The sequence below is a fragment of the Nomia melanderi genome, chromosome 3 (assembly GCF_051020985.1).
Source record: "Nomia melanderi isolate GNS246 chromosome 3, iyNomMela1, whole genome shotgun sequence".
NCBI classification, from domain to species: domain Eukaryota; kingdom Metazoa; phylum Arthropoda; class Insecta; order Hymenoptera; family Halictidae; genus Nomia; species Nomia melanderi.
The window spans coordinates 4,532,947-4,554,252 of record NC_135001.1 but is presented as its reverse complement, the minus strand read 5'-3'; the positions used below and the strand labels follow the sequence as shown (position 1 = coordinate 4,554,252).

The window sequence follows — 21,306 nt, the reverse complement described above, 5'->3', positions numbered from 1 at the left end:
CGAAAAATCCATGGTCTAGGTTAAACTCCAGGTAATGAGTGCATGGACGTAATGAGGATCGTTGTTTTCGATGACGCGAGACAGTTTCTACCGTAAAACTTTTAATTTCTTTCACCAGCGTGTTCTATTATACATCGTTCGAAAATATTTTCGAAAACTTCCGTTCGTCGATAGCGAAGTTTCAATGTCCCGCATTATCGAGAACAACGATAACGTTTTTTTTCCCAGTGTAACGTTAGACAGGCGATCGGCTGTACATATCGAGGAAAGTTCGATCGGTAATAATTCTGTTAGATTGTCGCTGTACTTACGGGTTTATTATCAGAACGGTCGATCGATACGGTGATCGCGCCGATGCAGGTAAAAAGCCCCATCGCGAGGACACCTGAGGCATTGGCAACAGACACAGGTGAGAGAGCATTGAATTCATCTAATTAACCCCTTGCCGTACTTTAACAAGTTTAATTGGTGATAAAGTCGTATACGACCCATGCTGAACTTTCCGTTCGGATCCAAAATGAATTTTCATTAAAAAACCAAAATCTTTTCACAAATTTATTGCAGACTCAAATATGGGCATCGTAATATCATGTATACTGCGTTTATTTAATTTTATTGAATTGTAAAAGTGCTGAATTTTCCGTTCAGACCGAAAATGAATTCTCATTGAAGAACAAAGAACTTTTTAACAATTTATTGTAGAGTACATGTAATACTTACAATTGAGTGGAAGTGTCGGCCGCATTGTGACAGACCATGGGATCATTTACGCAACTTGTGTTCTGCAACAGAAGATACGGTGGATCGTTAAGAAAAACCTGTGGCACCGTCATGTCGAGAATTGTGCGCACGTGGACAGCGAGAAATGGACATCATCGCTTTTGTCAGTGAGTTACACTTCGTTGGTATTACATCGGTACGCAAAGTATGCTTTGGATTACGAGAACGAAGGATATTATTCGTAACGAGTTGTTAATATTTCGATGGATAATTCGGTTTAAGAATTCACTAAAAATATATTTTTTGGTTTTATTCCTTATTATGCTTCGTTATTATTATGATAGTTTCATGAATCATTGAGTTAATAATAACATTTTTGCAACAAGAATTTCATCATTCTTTCTATAGGTACTGATTTTCGAAATTATTTTTCTCTCAAAATGAATGATCTCTAAGTTTGCCTGTTAGAAATATACGTTGAATCAATTTTGAATAATTCGATTTAGGAATTAATTAGAAATGTATCTTTTGGTTCTATTAGTTGTCAAGGTTTGTTATGGTTTGTTATTATTATCTTGATCGCATTCCATATCATTGTGTAAACATTAATAATTATACATCAAGAACTTCATCATTCTTTCTATACGCACTGACTTTCAAACTCATTTTCCTCTCACTCCTGAATCGAAATCTGCCTGTTACAAAGAAATACACATTAAATCAATTTCACCAATCAACAGTTAGTTATTTTTCAAATAAATAAACTAACTAACATTACACGAACTATAATAACCCAATAATCACCCACGTAAACTACCCACGTGCCAAGAATTCACTCGACTATATCGAAGCTGACTTTCAAAATTATTTTTCTCTCACTCTCGAATCCAAGCCTGCCTATTACAAAGAAATGCACATTAAACCAATTTCACTAATCAACAATCAGTTCTTTTTCAAATAAATAAACAAACTAACCTAACACGAAGAATCGTGATAATCCCATAATCCCCGAAATAAACTATCCACCTGCGAAGAATTCACTCGAGTATATCGAACCAAATCCATTCGAACTAAATCCATTCGGCAAGACAACTGTCCCGGATAAATATTTATTAGAAGCAATTCGAAGCCCGTCCGACCCAGGAGAAAACTGTATCACGCGGATCCAGAGAAAGCGTCGGCGTCTATCATAGTTTCCGGTGGCATTTTGTCATTTCAGAATCACGTCAACGGTGAAACTCGGGAAAAGACGGAAACAATTTCTCTCTTTTTACGATTCCGGGACGGTGAATTACGCTGATATTTCAGCATCGGCGTGGTATACTAATCGCGAGAAACTCCAACGTCACCGTGAAACCACCGAGAAACGTCTCCCATAGTTGAATAGTCCTCGAACCGGTCGATCGGGCGGGCTCGAAACAGTTTTCGCGGCGAATTCGCGGGAATAATACATGAAACGAACGGTGGAAGTTGACACGCGGGATGCTTGAAGGTATTTTTAACAATGGGCGCGCATAATTGATTCGTGCTGGACAAATATAGAAATGTCGGTGGGAGATGATAGTGGAAATAGATCCCGTATCCGTACACTACCTGCCTTTTTATTAATCGACGAATGGGTCCGCGATGCGATCCACTTTTACGCTAAGCGACACTGAAAAATGGATCATCTATTTCTGTACACGTGAAATCTATTTAATCCGCTGTTCTGGAAATGTTCAACCTAGCTGACGGAACGAGTGAGCTACTATTTTTAGTCTTCGATCATTAATTGGCGAATGAAATAAGATTTGATGGATGATCGGACATTTATTATTAGATTACATTTATTACAAACTGTTAGAAGTTTGAAAAATTTCATTATAATCAATTTAACCATTTATATTATGAATACCCATGGAAAGTCTATTCAACAGTCTCGGTAATTAATATTTTGTACTCCAGAAGCATTCTAATAGAAATACTCAAAATTTTCTAATGAGATGCAAAGGATATTTTCTGACGCTAACTTGACGAATCGCACGGAAATCGAGGAGAATTATTTTATTTCAATATTTCACGTATTGATGCATTATGCACAGTTTAATATAAACGTTGAATGGCATGGGGTCACGAAGTCCTCAAACCAGATCGAATTACTGTTACTCAATTAAATGATAATTATTTGAAATATTTCTATATTACAAATAATGCTACCCAATTGCGGTATCATTCAGCTAGATGAATGTACAATACTAATAATTCAATTCAATCAAATGATTTAATATCACATTTTTCTGATTTTGTGTAGTTTGCTCTATGAAGTCGCGCGACGTTCAACATGTTAAATATCAAATATCGTGTCAGACTCGTGACGAAGATTTTCAACTGAATTTAAGAAATATAAGTGTTATTAACACTAGAACTACCAGGTGAGTCAAAATCACCCATTACTGATTTCTTCTGTTACGATTATTGAAAAAGTACAGGTGCTTCTGTGAGAAATCGTTAAATAAGTTGACTTAGCGATACTTACACTGAAATATAATCCAACTAAAATCTTAATAAATACACATTTCGAAGTTCTATAAAGAAATTTAGAATAGTCAGTTCAAGTGCTTGGTAGTTCTAGTGTCAATTCTTCTGAAATGTAAATGACATTACTTTTCCATTATCAATCGTTAACCTTTCGAGTAAACGTAGACATAGAACAAGCATTAAAATTTCTTGTGTTCTTAATAAATCACTAACGATGAAGTAATAGTGGTATCGATCATTAAGAAATAAATCAAAGGGCAAGGGGTTAGCAGCTGCAAGAAAAGGATTCCCAACATCCACCGGTAAATAAAGCGTTAAGTGCGACATTCGAATACAGACAACGAGCTACGTACAATATCGCGTTACCCGCGTTGCCGGGTTAATTGCAACCGAAACAAACTCCGTTTACAAAAATATAAACTACGCGCGGCTGCCTCCTCCGCTTTCTTTGCGATCTGTCCATTAACGTCGACGGGAGAAAGAAAATAAACCGCGATGAAAACCGTAAACTCCCCGAGCGTAAAATTCGCGGAGCGAAGGAGAGACAGGACTCCATCGTGTTCCACGCGAACAATGTTATGTAGTTAGTTATCGGCATTATTAACACGTTGCCGCACGATTTCATAGGGAAAAATTATGAAATATAATATTTTAGGAGAAAGAGAATTTTATTTGTGTAGGAAGGAAAAACGATTCCCGGGGCGTTGGGGATTCGGAGGATGTATTTTGGGGAGCGCGAAAGAAGTGACACAGTCTACGGTTTCTCAATCTAATATTTTCAATTTCTAAATGTACAATGAATAATGCCGGTTGGTCGGCGTACAATATATATCTCTCCGCTAGTAGCGGGGGAGTGACGGACGCGTGGTTAGAATTGGTTTTTCCCAAAAATTGGGAAAACTCTACTTCCCCGCCAGTGTCTGTCGGTTGTATCCGTTAGCCGGAGACTCGGAAATTTCTGACAACCATAGCAGTAATAGCCCAAAGGATCGCCTCGACTTTAAATTACATGCAGATGTAAAATTCGTAGCTATTGCCTACCTTGGGCTCAATCCACGGATTAACTAAAAACGACAAGCAATGGGTCCCTGGGCTTTATTGCTGCTAGGGTAGGCTCGCACAATGGTTTTTTATTTCTAAATGCCTACATTTGAAACAGTATAATTATGTCATGACTACTCACAATAAAACAATCAACAAATCAAACAACGCACACACTATTTATACACTCAGATGCTCTTGTCTCACTCGCACACTTTCTAGAACATTCTTTCATTGCCATGCATTAACTTCGCGGATATTTGGAATATTCTAGATTCATAAAAAACGAACATTATTAACATAAAAATCAATATAGAGAAAGTCAATTTAGTCTAGAATATTCCAATGCTTTCAACATTCATTCAAAACGCGCTCACACACACAGTCGCGTCATTCATCTATTGCACACGCATTCATCACTCATCGATATATCTATTTTCACACTCAAAGACATCTATTCCCACAATATTTAATGTTAACTTTTGTGTGATGCTTCGATACGTGAAATATTCAAATAAAACAGCCTTTTCCTTTAATACGTTGACTGCCACGATAACTTCGAACGTTTCGTGTAATAATAGTTATTCTTTCGTAACGAAGGCAAATGATGTTAGAAATAATTATTAATGATTTGGCATGGCACTACTCATATTGTATTATTATTTAGTTACTTATATTACTAAATATTTTCAATTGACATATGAGAATTTTCTTACTGTAATTGTTCTTAAATGATTTGGAAGCTTCGGTCATCGGTGACTACCGTGGCAGTCAACGTGTTAACCCATGGCTGTAAACGACAGCTATAGCCGGCCATTTTTTCACGATGTATAGAAAAATTACTGTTATAGTTGTTCTGCATACTTTCATTAATAAAAGAAGAAACAGTATTAGTACGGACTGTAATAATGCATTTATTTGTTTATTCTTCAGTAATACATTGACCAAAAATCCCGTAACAGTCTAGATAATATGTAAGTTGATCTTGTGTATGATTTTTTCATGACCTGAACATGTAAAATTAAACAATTCAAAAAAATTGCGTTTCTAGGTATGACTTTCGAACTAAAAGTGCGCAATAGGTTAATTTATGCACGATTTATGGTTAAGTTAGTTTCAAGAAATGTTGATTATATTTCATTGGAAAGTGTGTTGAGTATTTTTGGCAGAAAACTAGTGGAGTGTAAAGGTCTAATAGAGTTTTTAACACTAGAACTATTAGATGGGTCAAATTAATCTACATTCTTCTTTCCCAATTATTAAAAGTCCATTAGAATCTCAATAGCTGCATTTTTAGTGTTCCTATAGTGGACAAAATGTAATATTAACTCATTTGTTTGAATTGCATTGTTATCAGTGCACGTTTATCTAGTTGCATGTCACCTCAGTAGATAGCATTGTTTATAATATATAAATATTCTCAAATAATCTTCGTTTCATTAAGTGAACTATACCAATAACTATATCAATTCGATTTGATTGGTCACCGGTGACCCAGCATTCAACGTGTTAACATTCAAAATTCTCCTTAACATTAAAACTACCGAGTCAAATAAAGCTTTTGAAACTTATAACAACTCTTACAAATAATTCATTTAGAATTTAATTCTCAGATTGCTAAATTAATTTCTTTAATAATTTCTCAGAGAAACATCTGTCGTCCTTCTATTAATCGCAAGACATCAGGAACCACGTTGACCTATCTAGTAGTTTCCGTGTTAATAATCGTGTTAACATCACGAAACGTAAAATCAACTTGTACAAAAACTTCTTACTTATCTTGCAAACAATTACAACATATTGCTATCCACTTACACATAGACCACATTTTCTACTCTTTCCTCCTATTATTCTTATATAATCGTTCCTTACATTTTCTAACAATTACAGAGTAACGAATATTAGTCAGTGTCTCCTCTGTTCGCTCGCGGATTTTTTCGAAAAAGCGCACCACTAAACGCCAATGGACGCGTTCCGTCCCGGTGTGCATGCGTTTAATCAATATTTGCGCGTTGTCGCTTCCCTCCTTTTTCCACCCTCCGTTGTTGTTTTCCTTTTTTTTTCTGCTTGCAGCAAATCAAACGGTTTAACATTGGTGGCGAACCTGCGCCAGGTGGTGTGCTGCGCCTGCCCGTGCCGCGATTATGGGGTTTCCTCCAGGTGCTGCCCCCTGCCCCGGTCGAAATCAGCCGGCCGGTATCAGAAAATCAATAGAGCAGGTGCATTTAAATTTCAGCGCAGATTCGGAGATGAATTAATTACAAGCATTACTCTGCGCTCTTCGGGGAGGTCGCGGCGCCCGCCGCTTTTCAAGGGTTTCCCGGGTGAGTCGCCGGATTGCGCGGGAAATTTGAATTCTCGGGTTGTTTGAATGTTTTGTGGTTTGTAGACAGTTTTCGGGAAGTTGCTGAATGTGTGCAGTGTTTTTTAACAGTATTTTTAACGAAGGTGTCGAAAGACACCTTTTAACCTCTGCACTCCAAAAATTTGTCACTAGAAATGTTCAATTTATTTTTATGAGATACAGATGACATTTTTTTAAACTAACTTGACGAGGAATCTATTCACAAAATAAGGGGAACAATTACTCAAAACTTAATGTTAAATATGAAATTTTACAATTTTGATACATCAATCGAGTGGTGACTGAGAGACACCTTTGGAGTGCAAAGGGTTAATTTTAAGTTAAAATTCTTTTCTCAGTTGAATAATTTTTCCTTAATTGGACATTTACTATAGTTAAGTTTACAATCATCATTGCAACAGTCAAAATAGGTTTATAAGTTTCGAGTTTCGTGTTGTTTGTATTTGTGGATTGTCAAGTTTCGAATCAATTCTATTTTCGAACTTTCAAGTTTCGTGTTGATTGTGTTATTGGATTGTTAAGTTTCGAGGAAATTCTGGTTTATAAGTTCCGAGTTTTGTGTTTATTGTATTTTTAAATTGCTAAATTTCGAATCAATTCTGTTCGCTAGCTTTCAAACTCCATGTTAATTGTATTATCAAATTCCCAAATTTCAAATCAATCCTATTCCCAACATTTCAAATTTCACAGTAATCACCATTCTCAAACTTTCGAATCTCAAGTTCGTTCCCTGTCAAAATATCCAACATTCGAATCAATTCCACTTTCAAACTTCCAAGTTCCAAGTTCCTTTCATTTTCAAACGTACAAATTTCAAATCACTTCTACTAATTAAATATTCTCTCAATTACTCTCGTAATTCCTATCTGTCAATATTTCTCGCCAACAAAACCAACTTCCACATACCATTAAATATTCATCGTGATAACGTGTTAGCCGTCGTTCTTAAATAACACGAGATTCGTATCTAGATATGATTATCTCAACGAAGGTCATGATTATTAAGTATATAGTACAATTTCACTTTGCACTGTTACCTAGATATCCAGTTCACTCTATCACACTTATAACTCTTTAATCGAGCAGTCTTCCTTTGTTGCAATCGTTTTAATGCCGTTACCGTCATTATTTTCTTACTTTTCCTCGCTTGAAATTCAGGTATTCAGGCCTCAAAATTTAACTATTTTTCAGTCTAGCTCTGAGGAGCTGCCGGTTGCTTCGTTCAATTAACTCTCTGAATGCATTTTCCACACTTTCTTGGTTAACCAGTCGCTTTTCTTTGAGAAAGTTCTTCAGACTTCTAAATAGATGGTAATCTGGAGTAGAGAGGTCCGGGGAGTAAGCCGGATAAGGAAGTCCACCGTAATCCAAATGTTGCAATCTTTCTAGATGCCAATGTCGCTATGTGTCACTCTGGCTTCGCCATACAACGAACCTGTCCTCTTACAAATTCCAGCAAAATGGCGATTTCTTACAAACTACTTTTCCCTCGACGTCGTCGTAACGACATTACAGAATCCCTTGACACGGAAGTAATTACATTATCAAATTTCTAGAAGCAATTCTGTAATAGAAATTTTTTGTAATAGAACAAATTCTGTATTAATAATAATATAACATTAATTCTGTAATAGAAAGTGGCGATCATCTCACGAGTAATTTTCATTCTTCTCGATCTAATTGCAAATATTCTTGTGTAGAAAATTCACCTTTGACATTTTTATTGCAACGGTTGTCGCCGATGATCGGAGCTTCCAAATTAATTGAGAACAATTGCAACAAGAAAATTCATGGCAAATCTAAATATTTAGTAACATACGCAACATATTGCGACGGACCGGCATCGCTATGTTTGGAAAATAGTGTGACTCTGCGTGTGGAAAATCTTGAGTGGCTGAAAGAATGCGAGGATGAGATTGGGTCGTGAGAAAAGCGTGTACGTGACCGCGTGAATTTTTGCTATGGGCGAAAGATGCGAGTGAGAAGGGTGCAAGTGTAAGAAAGACAGAGCGAATGGGGGTGTGCTTTAAAAGTGAGTGGGAATGTGTGGGCGGGCGACATTTTTGGACGAGACTTGTGTGCGAGACGTTTTGGTGAGAGATTTAGGCGGAAGACTTTTGTGCGACACTTTGGCGTGTGATCAGCGAGCGAGCGTTTAGAGATCAGTACAAATATATTTAATATTATATCACAGCGGAAGTGTTATTAGTGAACCAATCTCCCCGTTCCGAAAGAATCCTACAATCGAACTCGTTCGGGAACATATCCCACAAATATTGGGACTCGTTTGGAACACTTTGCCACATTATATACATAGTACCTCCAAATATACGGAGCTAGACAAGTTAGAACAGTTTTTCTTCCATTATCCAGCTACTCTTATATTTTTGTTAGACCTGCTAATGGGAGATGTAACAGCTTAATGTATATACCACGTTTCCAAGTGAAAGCACCGCCATATTTTCTCGAGACTTCGTATTACTTCGTTAATGGAGAAAAAAAGGATATTTCGTTATATCGTCTCGCAAAAAATTGTTATCGGTATTATTAATTGGCGTTTCGTAAAATCAACTTGTACTAGATTCTCTAGATATTCCTGTAATTTATACTTTCGCTATAATCCCTTCGCTCTTATTTATCTTGCGAAAAATTGGAAGATAATATTATCTACTTATACATGGAACATATTTCCTAATTTTTTTCTGGTATTATTCTTATGTAATCGTTGCGAAAAATTAGAAGATATGTACTTATATATGGACCATATTTCCTAATTTTTATCTGGTATTATTCTTATGTAATCGTTTCTTAAATTTTATAATATCTACGGAGAAACGAATATTATTATGTTATTGTTTTTGTTTATAGGGCCTAAATTTTAAAACCTCAAAAAAAACTTTTGGAAATACAATATGAAATAATAAAAAAATTTCACTAAAAAGTTCAAATGTGACTCAAACTCACATCGTCATCCAATTAGGGTTAAATTCACAATTATAAATAAATTATTTATTCGTATTGTATTTCAAATATATTTTTTAGCAGGATGAATATTCGATTAAAATTCTTTAACGAACTTAATTTCAGATAATGTTTTGTCAAAGCCGTATTAATTGCAGAAGAATTATCTATATTCGTTAGTTGCGTGCATGAAAAGAAATTTAATGTGAAGCATAAATGTGACAGTAAAAGTTAGTTTCATAAGAAAGTCATAGTTGCGGATGCAGAGTATTAAATAATCAAATAATTCTTTAATATCAAGGAAAGTAATTCTAAATTTCCGGGAATACCTTCTTCCTCCGAAAGGCGTTTTAATTGTTTTCTTCCTCTTTTCCAACGTCGGAACGGTTTCAGTCTCCGGTGAAAATGAAAGGGGGGAAAAAAGTGGGGAAAACGACGAAACAATATTCGACACAACAATCCATTGTTGCTTGCCAATTATGACCCGCCGCCTGTTCAGTTCAGCTAATTCCCAGGATTCAAGTGGAACAGAAATCGCCGCTTGACTCCGCCGTGATTAATAGACGGCCAGGGACAAATTAAAGTGCAGCGTTTATGGGATACTGGATAAACAGTGCTGGCACGACAAACGAAATCGTAAATACACGGGGGACTGGAGAGGAATAAGAGTTAATATTAGAACCAATGGATAAATCGTCATTACCCATTTCCAATTTCTTTATTCATGGATATTAGCGAAATAAGTATGATTCTTTGAGAAATTATTTAGCTTATTAATTTACGCTTTGATCTCTGTGTTTATTAAAAAGTTTAATGTTTAAAATTAAAAAATTAAAAAATTAAAAATCAGAAAATTTTAAATTTGAAGTTTAAAGCTTAAAGTTTTAAATATATAAGAATTTTAATTAAAACTTAAAATTTTAGATATATAATTAATCTGTTGACTAGTCACGGTTACGCTCGCGTCAACTCATGCATAAACTTAAGCAATACCGAAACAAAAACTTATAAACGTAATTCCAATATTGTGTATCGCAACACTTTTTGTTAAATTCCTGTTCACAACGGTGGTATTTTTATTGTAACTTAGCAATCTAAATTCTAACATTTCGTACACAATTTATGTCAAGGTATCTACACAGCATACAAGAAATAAAAATTCAAAGGATTATCACACATTTATTCGATATCATTTAACAAATTCGAGAAGCAGAAAACGTTCGTTAATGTCTCCGGAGACAAACTTGTTAATTAACTAGTGAACAATGTGTGAATAGTCAAGCCAGTCGACGCAACGCGTTGGCTGGATAACTGAACGCGGCGAAGGACCTTACGTCGGAGGATCGCAAACACCTCTCACCGGAATTGGTGCCCGGATATTGGCTCAGTGGATGGTTTTCAGCTAATTCTCTGTATGATAATTATACGGTCTTGCGCCACTATTGGGGAAAAACGATCCTGATTACGAAACCGCCAATGTTCACGCATTTATTACTTGTTCCGCTCGAGGAAATGTTTTGAAACAAGCGGTGACTTAATAACACGGAGTCATTCAGATTGTGCATATTCCTGATAGAAATTTATACTTTTTTTCGATGCAAGTAATTCCACTAAGAAAGTTACTTTTCAATGAAAATTCATATTATACAATTCATGGAGAAAATTGATGATAGATTGTGCGAGTAACGTTTTTTGGAAAGCTTGCTTCTTCCAAGGAATATTTTTGTAAATTATAGTAATATTGAAATTTATGTATAATTTATATATAAAATAATAATATATAAAATTTAATACTTCATAAATTCTATTGTGATTTGTTGCATCAATAATATATTATTTTAATAATAATATATAAAGTTTAATAGTTCATAATTTCATTTGTTATCTGGTTCATTAGTAATATTTATTATTTTATTAATAATATATCAAATTTAATACTTAATAAAATCTCTTGTTATCTGTTTCATTAATACTATATATTATTTTAACAGTAATACATACAATTTAATACTTAATAAACTCTTTTGTGATCTCTTTCATCAAGATGAAGACACGACGTTGGTACATCCAAAGATAATGAATTTTTTATTCGCTGGTTGCATTCCAATTTTGCACAAGAATATTTCGTATCTGATCTAGAACTGAAGATTGAAATATTTTCACTGCAGAATTCTGTACGACGTGAGTCACAGGAAATGAGCGAATGGAAACTTCATTATTGTTTCATTGATTGAGAAGGTAGATTCTTCTTACGTGATCTCGTTGCTGTTACGAAACGGTTTGATCATTTTATGGCGTGCAGTATAGATTTATGTGCACACTTACTCTTGTAAATGCAGATTTATAGACAGCGTTCTTTCAAGTACACTGAACTCGAGGTTACAGTTAACTACAGTCTAGATTTCTATTAGAAGAATATTTTACAATTTACATTAATAAACTGCAATAGATACTCTGTTTACCGAAAAGAATGTATTTCCTTACACAGTTTATTACACGCTGCTTTCTTTATCAGCATGATCTGTTGCCTCACAACTCTAATTTATTAACACAAAGAACTTACTAATAAAATTTAATTAACATCTTTGAACTCCAATCTCATTACTTAGTTACTTTAACCCTTTCTACTCGAAAGCTTTTTTTTTAGGAACATTCATAGACAATTCAGATACAAGTTATAAAGCGTGTTATTTAATATGAAGTTTTCTATAATCCACCAATATGTGAAATATGAAAACAAAGCAGCTTCATTCCTTAATTTCTGTATAATTTCTCATTAACACGTTGGATGCCATGTCATCGATGACCTCAATTCGAATTACTATAATACATTCGATCAAACGACGATTATTTAAAAATTGTTCTATATTATAAGTAATACCACTTAATGCACTGATATTCAACAATTCAAACCTGCAATAATAACAATATAATTCAATTACACAAGATGATATTACATTATTTTCATTTTCTATATTTTCCTCGGCAAAATCGTGCGACACTCAACGTGTTAAGTTACTTTCAAAAAATATTGCATTTCATTCGAAAATGTATCTACCAATTCTATCAAAGGGCTAATTAAGGTTAACTAAAGAGTTAATCACTTCGCAGAAGCGACAACGAAGTGTAGCATCGTAGTTTTAACACTATTTCTGCCGAGCTGTCAACAGACACCTTCCAAAATTTTCAGTTAAAATTTTTTCCCAAGTTTAGTCGTATACTTAGAATTGACTTGTCGACTTTTACAATAACGATTATAAAATTAACTATAGGAAATGTCGAAAATTTAATCGAGGAAGGATTATTAAAATGAGAAAATAATTTTAAATGAAAATTTCTAAAGTATCTTCCGACACCTTCGGTAGAAATAGTGTTAAGGCAGTGGGACAGCGAGTATTCTGAGAGACAGGAAGAGGGCCATAAAAGAGAGGGACTGATGGAGACCAGGCCCAAGGGTTGGCGGGTTTTCCCGAGCGATGCGTAAGCAACGATGATGAGTGCATAGTGGTGAGAGCAGGGTGTGTTTGAGAATTTATTGAAAGTGTCAGTGAGAAGAATGCTTGTGGGGGAGAGAATGATTTTTAAGTGCGGATGGCGAGAGCTTTTGGAGAGAGTTGTGTTGACTTTAGAAGAGAGAAAACCTGCGAGTTATATCGTTTCTATTTATTTGTATCTTATTCAATTAACTATTCCCATGTTTTTTAAAAATAAAACATATTTATTTCCATTAACCTTATGATTTCTTCCTCAACTCTGATCGATACGGCTACTTTGTCATTAATAATTTATTGGAAAAAGAGAAAACTTCCAAGCATATATTATGTCTATATTTCCTTTTAAGTATAACACTTGATTACAGAGGAATAATATTTACTTTGAATTCGAATGAACTGAGTACTATATATATATATTTTTTGAATCATGTTGGAAATCTTCACCACGAGTCTCACTCATTGTTGTAGGACAAGGGGTTAATACGACATATATTTCATTCGAAAATCTATCTAATAATTCTAGCAGAAGGCTAATTAAGGCTAACCAACGGGTTAATCACTTCGCAGAAGCGACAACGAAGTTTCAAAAATGAATTTGTGTATCGTTTCACACCATAGAATATTAAATACAGTATAGAACACGTCGCGGACATCATCCTCAATGATTAAATCCTGCATCCTCGTTCTCGAATAATTATAATTATCTTCAACGACGTTAGCTTGATCATTTATGGTGGTAGGCAGCGTAATCAGCGGGCCTGCCGGCTGAAGAATCTCGTGTATGATCTGTGAGAGATCGACGCGCGAAATAATCGGGAAGAAACGGGGACCACGGCGCAGTGCAAACAGGCAGACCGGAAAACAGATAAACGGAAGGCGATGGCCGGCGTATCTCAATCTCTCACGAAGACGCGGTCACGTGAATTCGCTGGCGGTGGCTCGCAATAAACGGCTAGCCAGCGCTGGGGCCGGGACAGGATACCTTTAATTATCATCGTGCATATTATCTTGGCTAACTTTCTAAGCACCGGTGCTTGCGGATTAACCAACCTTTCGAATGTTTTCGCGTGTACGTGTTTATTAGAAAGGGAGATGGGAGAGGTTGATAAGGAGGGAGGGAAAATAGGAGACGAGAGAAAATAATGGGCGAGGAAACAGTGGGAAAGGGAAGTGGTGGAAATGGAGATAGTGGGAAGAGGGAATGGCAAACGTGGAGACGATATGGGTGAAATTAATCGGAGGGAATGGTGAACGTGGAAATGATGGAATGAGGGTAACGACGGAGAATGGTAAACGTGGAAATAGTGTAAGTAGGAATAATGAGGTGAGAAAACAGTGAAATTGAAAATGATGTAAATAGGAATGAGGTAAGAAAATAATGAAATTGAAAATTATATAAATAGGAATGAGGTAAGAAAATAGTGAGATTGAAAATAATGCAAATAGAAATGGGGTAAAGAAATAGTAAAATTGAAAATAGTGTAAATAGGAATAATGAAAAAAAAATAGTGAACTTGAAAATGATATAAATAGGAATGAGGTAAGAAAATAGTGAAATTGAAAATAATGTGAACAGGAATAATGAAGAAAATAGTCAAAGTGAAAATATTGCAAATGAGAATAATGAGAAAAGAAAACAGTAAAATTGAAGATGATGTAAATAAGAATAATAAGAAAAGAAAGTAATAAAATTGATATTGATATAAATAAAAGCAATGAGCAAAGAAATTATGAAGAGAAGAAAATAATAAGAAAATTAATAAGAGGAGGGATTAGTAAACGTATATGAATCTTAAACGAATATAAATAAAAGCAACATGAAAAGAAATTATGAGGAGAAGAAAATAATGAGAAAAGAGAAGATTAAGGGAGGAAAATAATAAGGGAAGCAAATAATAAAAGAAAATCCAGACTAATTTACGCGAGCCAATAACAATTCCCTCCCTTCAACATTACCTTCACCATCGTCCTCGTCCCCATCTTCCTCCATCCTCTTTCATTTTTCCCATGTAGACTGGCCCGACGAGAAAAGAATATCGCGACCAGTCAAAACTTTGAACAGGGTAATGAATCAAACGACTCTGACGTTAAGTGTTTATTACCACTTCGTTGGCCAATTAATGGAACACGTAGAACGGAAGTGGAAATTTATAATGTCCGGGGAAGTTCTTGCGTTTTATTGGCGGGCAGGGTTCGGGAATGTCCCTTGGTAAATTGATGAGAGGACAAACGGGGATATTATGGTAAGAGGTTAATGGAGAAAGAACAAGGAAGACTATGAGTGATTTAGTAGTTTAATTGCGGTTACTTAGTCTAGTTGCTCGCGGGGAATTGATGGGGAAAGAAATGGGGAATCTAGAGTAAAAGTTTCGTCGAAGGAGATCAAATGAGATTAAGACTTATTTAATATTTTAATTACTGTTAGCAAGTGTAGTTATTCGAAGTAAATTGATGAGGGAAAAATGGAGATGCTGCGGTAAAAAGAGACTGAGGGTATAATTATGATTTAATTGTAATTGCCGATGAAGATATAGAGGTTCTCGTAAAAAGTTGAAGGATGATATCAGAGTAATTTAGTATCTGAAATTTGAACTTTCTTATTACATCAATTTTAAGAGAATAGTACCATGTTTTGCAATAGAAGATTTCTAACAACAGCAAGTGTTGTTTAAATTGAAGTAAACATTTATTGAAATAAACGCCTTTTATCTGAAATTTGAATATTCTTATTAGATAAGCCTTAAGAGACTGGTGCCGTGTTTTGCAATAGAGTCTTTCTAACAACGGTAGATGTTATTTGGATTGAAGTAAACTTCAGCAGTAAAGTTCATCGATGTTTTTAAATACCGCCCATAATGTCGTGTTCCTTGAAGCAGTAAATACGTTCTATGGCAATCTTTAATGAGGTAAAAGTGCACGTTTACAGTCAGTTAACACTGAAATCATAAAATAACGGAAAACAAAGGCACCGTACCGTGTAGAGTGTCTTCCAAACATCACTACGCTGCATCGGAAAATTTAATGTCCAGTTAGAAACTTTTATCACTGTTCTATCGACTCTATATATTTCATCAGTGCTTCGCAGCTGGTAGTTGCTGCATGTGAAAGATGCATTGGATTGACGTGCTAAGTGAGAAGGACAATTTACTTCGATCATTGGATTAAACAATTTCTCTTTTGAAAATATACTACATGAAGTATAATAGTTAATAATAAAGAAAAAAAGTAATAAATTTATGTAAAATATTGCAATAAATTGCTATGTATCGAAAGAAAGATTAGATCAAGTTAAAGTAGACAAAGGAATTTAAAATTAAAACGAATGAATGTTAATATATTACCAGATTTCCCAGAACAGAGCAACTAAATTGACTTTTCGAAATTCCTCTATTGAAACTTTAAGAATGTATCTATTGAGACTTTAATTGATTCACAATTCAGTTTGTATATTGCTAAGTTAAATTCTTTAATAATTCCTCATAGAAACATCTGTTATCTTTTGAATAATTGGAAAAAGAAGGAATCAAGAATGAGTGATTTTGACCCGCCCGGTAGTTTTCGTGTTAAATGGTTGAGTGCTAATACAATGAATTTCCTAAATATCACTACATTCTATCATCTATTCCTGTTATTTACGTGAACACAAATTGTTTTACCTTTGTTACAAAATATCCATTAGTTGGCCAATATTTACCTATAATTATGATACACTGTGCGCCCGTTATCCAGCCGCCGACTAATTAACAGATCAATCGCTGACATTAACTGTTTCAGATTATCTAAAACTCACGTGCAACTATCAAACGCCTCTCCCAACGAATCGGAGTTCTACGAATTACAACGGTCTAAGTCACGCGATGCATTTCTCTCGGAAAATGAAGTCTTACCTCAATTAAAGAAAACTTGTAAAGTATTTTCTTTGCTACACGCACGGTAGTTAAAACGTGATTCAATTATAAAAGAGCATGTAGCAGGAATTTTGAATTAATATGGAAACAGCTTTATCCTCCTAGTAATGACGTAGATGGCACGTATTGTCTATTAATCCTTAGCAGTCCTATATTTAGTTAGACTTGACATTTAATTTTATTGCAGCGTCTACTTATTTTACTAATTTTTTCTATACTTATTTATAGTATCCTAATTGTACCATTTAAAGGTACCATTTCGAGTCAAACTCGATATTTGATTTTATTGCAGCGTCTACTTATTTTACTAACTTTTTCTATACTTGTTTGTAGTATCATAATTGTACCATTTAAAGGTACCATTTCAGTGGTTTCCAAATACTCTGGAATAAATAATTATTGCGTCATATTAAGCTATGATGGAATTAAATAATGTCGACGTGAACCTTAAATTCAAAACATCGATCACCTAATTTTATTGATTTCAGTGTTTACAACACACCCAGCTTCGAAAAGTACAATTGTTACCTTTGTTTGGCTTCAAATTGAAGAATCCTAAAGATATCACGCTAACATTAATAAATGATGCACGGGTATTATGTTCCATCTCAAAAATAAGAAATTTCGTTTTTATACAAGTACCTACTTACGAAACTTCACTAATTACATGATTATGAAGATACAAAATTTCTTTAACGATTTCTCATAGAAGCGTCTGTACCTTCTTAGTAATTGTAAAAGAAGAAATTAGGAATTAGTCATTCTAACCTACCTGGTAGTTCTAATGTTAAAATTAACCGGTACGCAATACAATAACAATGAACGTTCACATGACTCGTAACTTTCGCCAAAATAAAATCCTACAGTCTCATATTTACAAAAATAAAGTAACAAAATCATCGTACAGGATGTTCAAATATTATTATAACACAATTTTCATTCAAACTACACACTATTTGCATACAAACATGGAAATTCAGCTACGATATCGTTCTCTAAGGGTTGAAAGTTGAACACGAGAGTGGAACAGATAGAATCATCTCAGTTCTGCCAGTTTTTTACAGCCACCATAATCCTCAGGAAGCTAAATCATGGCTGTGACTAAATTCCAAGGTAGGGTATCACTTGATTCAAGCGTTGCCCCGTAAAAAGAATTTGCATAGAACCGTTCTCGCGCGGTTTACCCACGGTGCTTTCACTTTTCCGTAATAGCCCGGCTCCGGATTATATTATTCCGCGGCGGGATCATTTCTATATCACGCGTCCACGGTGAAAGTATCTAATTTCGGAAGGAAAAACTAGAGCCCTGTCAAGTCTCCGTTCGAAACTGAAACACGAGCGGGCCGCGCCCTACCCCGGCTCTAAATGTCGTCTGTTACACGCTCCTGAACGCGTAATTCAACGTTTCATGCTGTATGTCCACTCGACAGGCATGTTATACGGTATAGCACGCTCTAATGGACGCAGACTCGGCCGCGACCCTTCGGATGATCACTCTTCACACTTTGAGTGCTCGTTCAGCGCTATAGAAAATCTTCGCGGTATTCACGGCGAATTTCATCGTGAACACATTGTTTATTCGAATTCATAAGCGATTCGGGTTTTAGAACGGACTTGAGTTTCATGTCACTTTCTTATTTAAATTAACTTGAATTTTGCGGCGGACTTGACTTTCAGGTCGTTATCTTTTAATTAGTATTAAATTTACGACATATTCGGCTTTTACATCATTCTTTTTTGATCGAGGTAATTCAGGTTTTAGAATGAATTTAACTTTCAATTCTTGAATTCGAGGTAATCTGGATTTTAGAATGGATTTTACTTTAGATTTGTGCATTTTAGTTGATTCGAATTTTAGTATGGATGTTACTTTGAATTTTTGTTACTTCGTATTTAAGTTAACTCGAATTTTAGAATAAATGTCACTTTGAGTATTTGAATTCGAGTTGATTTGGATTTTAGGATTGCACTTCGAATTCTTTCATTTCACTTAATTTGAGTTTTAGAATGGATTTCACTTTGAATTTCTGCATTCGAGTTAATGTTTAGTTCGAATTTTAGAACAGATTCGACTTTCGGGTACTTATATTATCCGAATGAATAATTGATTAATATTTCATACCGTATTTGGTCTCATAATTTTACTACGGGCTACGTAACAAGTTCTACGTCAATCAGAAAATTTCACTCTCGGGATTTCCCGGAATATAATTCTCCAGTAGACAGACGTATGACAGCAATCTTCTCAACTCACTTTTAAATAAATGTTTCGTGTCTTCCAAAGTTCAGGAACAGAGAACTTCTACAGAACTTTCAATATTTTAAATTTCATAAATTTCATAAATTCCTTCTACTGTTATATTTATTATTATTCCCTTTAACTCTATGTTATTTATTTACCTTTCATCTCAATTGCAGCATTAACTTTCAGAGGAAACGTAGACACAGAATAAACATCACGATGATTATTTGACAACACTTCTATATTATAAATAACTCTACTTAATGTAGTGACATTCAGCTAAATCAACGTGCAGTAATAATAACGCAATTCAATCAAATGATATAATTTTTATTTTTAGTTTTTATATTATATTTTTGTTTTTCTGCTCTTTGAAATCGCTCGGTATTGAACGCGACAAAGCCATATTCACCGATAGTTACTTCCAATAATCGGTTCAATCGAGACATGCGTAAAATCAACCCTCGATTCTTGTTCTCACGCGGATACGCTGAGTTACTCGCCGGTTCTGTCGCGTTGGGAACCAACCGGCAGTAGTAAAGACCGAGAATTACACGTGTCTCGCGTGTCCTGCATGGAAAACCGGCTATCTCGAGCGTCGCATCGAACGATCCCCGCCATTGTTACGGGAGAGCCGTGGTTAGCTCGCGCGAGGACTTGAGAAACGCAGCGGACTACCGTATAACGCGAGTTCCCACAATTCCTATAACGAGCTGAAGGTTTTGCCACCACTGATTCCATATAACGCGATTCCTCGTGCAATGCGATATATAAGAATATGGTTAATTTCAGCTTTAAGGCCTATGCACACGAGCGACACGATCTCGCTGCGGTGACGCTTGCGATTTTGCGAGGATTAAGGTGTAAAGTCTACTTATCCTTTCTTTGGGAGATAGAAGGACTTTTGTTTCTTTGTTACTTGAAAATTTTGAGATAGAAGAGCTCTGTTTCTTTGTTACTTGAAAATTCCGAGAGAGAAAAGCTTTGTTTCTCTACTACTCGAAAATTCCGAGACAAAAGAATTTTGTTTCTCTGTTACTTCACAACAATCTCACATCGTTTTCTTCGCTGTTCCCTAATTACTTTATTGCTTATTTTAATTTCAATAGTTTCTTCACAGTTTCTTCAGTTCAGTTTCAACAGTCATTTCTTATATTAACAGAAAAGAAGAGTTGGCACGGCAATAATCATTTGAAACACGTTACCTTTGAGAAAAATCTCGCGGACCGCGACTTCCTACATCACGAATTCGTACGGCGCGTGACGTATTAACCGCATTACACGGGAGTTTACTGTAACGCGGTTTTCAGGTTGGATTGCGTAATGGCGATACGCGCGCCATTAGTTCGCTGGGCTCGCGCGTCTATCCGCAACGCGAGCGCGTAACGAGGAAATACGCTGGCCGAAGGAGAAGCTTTCCCAGCGAAACCGCGTGAGACGCAAGCCATGTGGAAGGAATTTCCATTAGGGATCTAGGGTAACGCTAGAAGGTGCCTTAGAGACTTCGTCGATTTAGTCCAGTCCCAATCATTATCGATACGCGCCGCTCCCATGTTTCACATCATCAATGTCTATAGATAAACGATCCTTCAGATAACCAATCTTTCTTAATAACTACTTTGCAGACAATTAATCTTTTTAAATACATTTTAGTATTTAAAAATCAAATGATTCTTTACTTTGTTAATTCCTTCAATTAGCTTCTCAAATATAAACTAATGGAAGAGAAACTGAAGTAAAACTTAAACATAAATAAATCCCGTTTGCAAGCATAAAGTTGTTCTAATTTCAAGTATTTATATCTGAATTGAAAAAATGTATATTTTTGTGATTAACCAGTTGAATTTGTATGAAATCATTGCCCTATAACTTTATTGTAAAATAAAGAAGAATTAATTTAATATATAATTGCAATAATAATAAAGACGAATGAACGTCCACGAATGAAATGCCATTCTTCGTTTCCATTTATCTTCGATTTTCCAGGACTTCTCCGCGCAGTGTTTTTGTTTCATTAAATCCGTTACTTTTGCTTGCTTGCTCTTCCCGTGAGGGATC

At 35.2% G+C, this 21,306-nt stretch overlaps 1 protein-coding gene across 1 annotated transcript in view; it reads right to left on the bottom strand.

Annotated features, from left to right (window-relative positions):
• LOC116432295 (uncharacterized) overlaps positions 1–21,306 on the bottom strand; it is a 64,705-nt gene that overhangs the window by 9,977 nt on the left and 33,422 nt on the right. Inside the window, exons 2-3 of the mRNA XM_031988930.2 lie at positions 721–782; positions 312–385 (exon numbers count right to left, since the gene is read on the bottom strand). Coding sequence (XP_031844790.2) covers positions 312–385; positions 721–766 — 120 coding nt within the window. The 5' untranslated portion in view covers positions 767–782. The remainder of the gene's footprint in view (positions 1–311; positions 386–720; positions 783–21,306) is intronic.